The sequence below is a fragment of the Parasteatoda tepidariorum genome, chromosome 4 (genome assembly GCF_982258835.1).
Source record: "Parasteatoda tepidariorum strain Cologne lab strain chromosome 4, Ptep-v5.0, whole genome shotgun sequence".
NCBI classification, from domain to species: Eukaryota; Metazoa; Arthropoda; class Arachnida; order Araneae; family Theridiidae; genus Parasteatoda; species Parasteatoda tepidariorum.
The window spans coordinates 49333730-49337917 of record NC_141758.1 but is presented as its reverse complement, the minus strand read 5'-3'; the positions used below and the strand labels follow the sequence as shown (position 1 = coordinate 49337917).

Sequence of the window (4188 nt, the reverse complement as noted above, 5' to 3'; positions counted from 1 at the left end):
CTTTCTCAGCTATCCAAAGTCTCAATCCCATCAACTTCTGATCAGTTATCTCAAAATACTGGAAAAAGCAGTCGATACCTGAAAATAACCCCACAAATGGTCAATGTTCTTCACAAAAAATTAACTCAATCCCCATTGGTAAGTAAACCTAAATATGTATCTAAAAGCAGACAAAATCGTTTTAATAAAAACCGGAAAAAACTACCAAGCAACCAACAGGATCAGCTTTCATCTGATACGATGATTACAGACGACGAGAATTGCTCAGATGCTTCTCAAAACTCCCAAATGCAAATAGAAAAAGGGATGGAAACTCCAGAAAACCTGAAACCCAAAAATATTAAAAATAAAAAATAATGGCCGATAAACTCATATCGTGGAATTGTCGTGGGTTTTATGTTAATTTTCCAGATATCAAAAATTTAATTGAAGAACATAATCCCGTTTGTTTCGCACTTCAGGAAACATTTTTGAAACCTAACCACAAAGCTAATATACAAAAATATTCTCATCTAAGGAAAGATTTTATTGATGGAAATAAGGCATGCGGAGGCGTATCTCTCTTGATTTCAAAAAGTTATCCATTTTCACCTGTTCCATTGACAACTACCTTGCAAGCAGTAGCAGCACAAGTTACATTTCAATCAAAACTCATCACAATATGCAGTCTGTACCTTCCACCAAAACAATCAATATTGCAATCAGATCTAAATAAACTAATAGCTGAACTACCGCAACCATTTATAATCACAGGTGATCTAAATGGGCATAGCATAACTTGGGGAAGTGATACTACAAATTCTCGCGGGAATCAAATAGAAACATTAATAGACGACCACCAACTCTGTATACTAAATACTGATGAAAAAACACATTTCCACTTTCCATCTCGTACATTCCATTCCATTGATTTGACACTGTGTTCACCACGCATTTATACCTTATTAAAATTTTTTGTTTGGAATGACCTTTATCATAGCGACCATTTTCCACTAATCGTCAATATTTTGAAACCTGGAAATACGAATACAGTGCACTCTCCTAGACTGCAAACACACTTAGCAAACTGGTCACTTTTTCAAGAGTCCCTAACATTCGACGAAGAAATCGTTTATAATGGTAACATTGAAGAAGCTGCACAACATATTACAAATTCTCTAATATCCGCATCTGAAAATTCCATTCCACGTACTTCAAATAATTTACCTAAATACCCAAAACCATGGTGGAACGAAGAATGCAGACAAACTCATAAAGCACAAAGACGAACCTGGAGAATATTCCGCAGATACCCAACTGTTGAAAATTTAATTCTGTTCAAAAAATCCCGTGCACTTGCAAGGAAAACTAGAAGGCAAAGCCAAAGAGAATCTTGGATTAAATATATAAGTACCATAAATAACAATACGAAAGCAAAGGAAATTTGGACCAAAATAAAAAAAATATCTGGACACTTCAACCCTTTACCTATTACGCATCTTGAAGTAAATGGAAATAAAACAACAGAGATTAAAGAAATAGCAAATACTTTAGCTGAAAGTTTTTCCCGAGCCTCTAGTACAGAAAATTACTCTCAAAGTTTCCAAAAATACAAAACTCAAACTGAGAAAAATGTACTTAAACCCTCTGTTGAACCTCATAATGACTACAATTCTCCTCTAACAATAACTGAATTAAAATCTGCTATTAATAAATGTAAAGAAACATCTCCAGGACCCGACAAAATTCACAATAGTATGTTTAAACATCTCTCTGATACGCATTTGGAAATAATTTTAAAACTATTTAATAGAGTTTGGCTGAATAGACAATTCCCATCAATATGGAGAAAATCATATATAGTTGCCATTCCTAAACCAGGTAAGGACCCTATTCATCCTACTAATTACCGACCAATCGCTCTTACTAGTTGTCTTTGCAAACTTTTAGAGAGAATAATTAACACAAGGTTAATATATTTATTGGAATCTCGTTGCATATTATCTAAGAGACAAAGCGGATTTCGCAAATGTAATTCAACTATTGACAATCTAATGCTTTTAGAAACTGATATACGTGAAGCATTTTTAAAAAGGCAACATCTTGTGACAATATTTTTTGATATTGAGAAAGCGTACGATAGAACGTGGAGATATGGTATTTTAAGGGACCTTTTAAATTATGACATTAATGGAAATATGTTTTATTTTATTAAAAACTTTTTAACAGACAGGACATTTCAAGTTAGAATGAATAACACTTTATCTGACACCTTTAATCAAGAAGAAGGTGTTCCTCAAGGTAGTGTCATTAGTGTAACCTTATTTCTTATAAAAATTAACGATATTTTAACTACATTACCACCTACAGTGGACGGCAGGTTATTCGTTGATGATCTGCGGATCTCCTGTAAAGCATCTCATATGCACACTATCGAAAGACAATTGCAGCTCGCTATTAATAAATTATCCCAATGGACTGAGTTTAATGGTTTTAATTTTTCTACAACTAAGACAACAAGTATACACTTCTGTCGACGACGAGGGCTCCACCCCGATCCTGAACTGTATCTCAAAAACTTCCGCATTCCCGTTTTAGGCGAAACAAAATTTCTTGGTTTGATCTTAGACTCTAAACTCACTTTTGCATCTCATATTAAGCACTTAAGAAAAACCTGTGGACTGAAATTAAATTTACTTAAAGTTTTGACAAACACCTCTTGGGGTGCAGATACAGATGCCATGCTCAAAATTTATAGGTGTATCATTCGATCTAAACTCGACTATGGTTGCGTTGTCTACGGATCAGCTAGAAAATCTGTTCTTAAATATCTTGACACCATCCATAATTCCGGCATACGTATAGCAACAGGAGCATTTCGCACATCACCCATAAAAAGTCTAAACGTTTTATATCATGAACCAACTCTTGCTGAACGACGCAATAAGTTAACATTGAGATACTATTTTCATGTCAAAAGCCATCATATACATTCCATGTTTTCAAATGTTACAACTCCATCTTATGAAAGATTATTTAGTAACAGACCCTCTGCAATACCGACTTTTGGTTTGAGAGTAAGAAAGCTTTAATCTGACCTAAACCTAGAAGACTTTAATATTTTACCTGCGAGCGAATTAAGACCTCCTTGGGACGTCATTTCTCTCCAAACTATTGATATTTTTAACAATCTGACAAAAGCACATACTGCTGCTGACATTTACTTACAGCTTTTTAATTCACACCAAGAACAATATAGTAATTTTAATTCCATTTTTACAGATGGCTCTAAAGGCCTTGACCATGTTGCAAGCGCTGTTGTTACCCCTATCTCCACAATATCTGAAAAATTACATTCAAAATGCTCCGTATTTACATCTGAATGCCATGCGGTTTATCTGGCTCTTCAATTTATTTCTTCTCAAAGGTTGAAAAAATGGATAATATATTCAGATTCAAAAAGTGTTATAGTTGCCTTACAAAATAAAGAACTGAATACACATTCTATTATAAATAATATTTTAAACCTATACAGCAATTTACTCCTAAAAGAATATGCCATAATTTTCTGTTGGGTGCCAGGCCATGCTGGCATTTCGGGTAATGAAGCAGCAGATAAAGTGGCTAAGTCAACAAACAATGTAACAAACAACCCCCTTACCTACACAGATATCAAAAATGCAATTGACAATGAACAGTATTTACACTGGCAAAATGATTGGGAAAATGAAATAAATAATAAATTGCACGACATTAAACCTTCTATTAAATCTTATAAAAGTCTAAACATTAGTCGAAAGCAGGAAGTAATATTAAATCGCTTGCGCATTGGCCACTCTCGATTAACCCATAAACATCTTTTATTAAACGAAACTGCACCTGAATGTTCTCATTGTAGAGAACAGCTCACTATTAAACATATTTTAACAAAGTGTAACGAATTTAAAACACAGAGACAACGCCACTTTGGTTGCTTTAATCCAACGTTGACTTTATTAATTGGAGATAAACCCCACAATAACATTTTTAATTATCTAAGGGACATTAGTTTTTACAAATCAATTTAGCTTTAACTTATAGCAGAATGTTTCTTATAAAACAAGTTGTAGGTGCGGTATGGCCAAAAATGGTTTTTGCGCCAATAATACTTAATTAACTAACTAACTAACTAACTATCCCCTGAGCCATCGCGGCTCTTATGTTACACTC

The 4188-nt window shown here is 34.0% G+C and overlaps 1 protein-coding gene across 1 annotated transcript; it reads left to right on the top strand.

Moving 5' to 3' along the window:
• Positions 1 to 356: 356 nt before the first annotated feature.
• LOC147810950 (uncharacterized) lies at positions 357 to 3071 on the top strand. Its single transcript, XM_087162164.1, has 2 exons — positions 357 to 1734; positions 2209 to 3071. The coding sequence occupies exons 1-2, from the start codon at positions 357 to 359 to the stop codon at positions 3069 to 3071; spliced, it is 2241 nt and encodes a 746-aa protein (XP_087018290.1).
• Positions 3072 to 4188: the final 1117 nt, after the last annotated feature.

Coding starts and splice junctions, on each gene's coding strand:
- LOC147810950 (XM_087162164.1), top strand. CDS start 357: ATGGCCGATAAACTCATATCGTGGAATTGTCGTGGGTTTTATGTTAAT. Junction 1,735..2,208: donor ACCCGACAAAATTCACAATA/GTATGTTTAAAC, acceptor ACTTTTTAACAG/ACAGGACATTTCAAGTTAGA.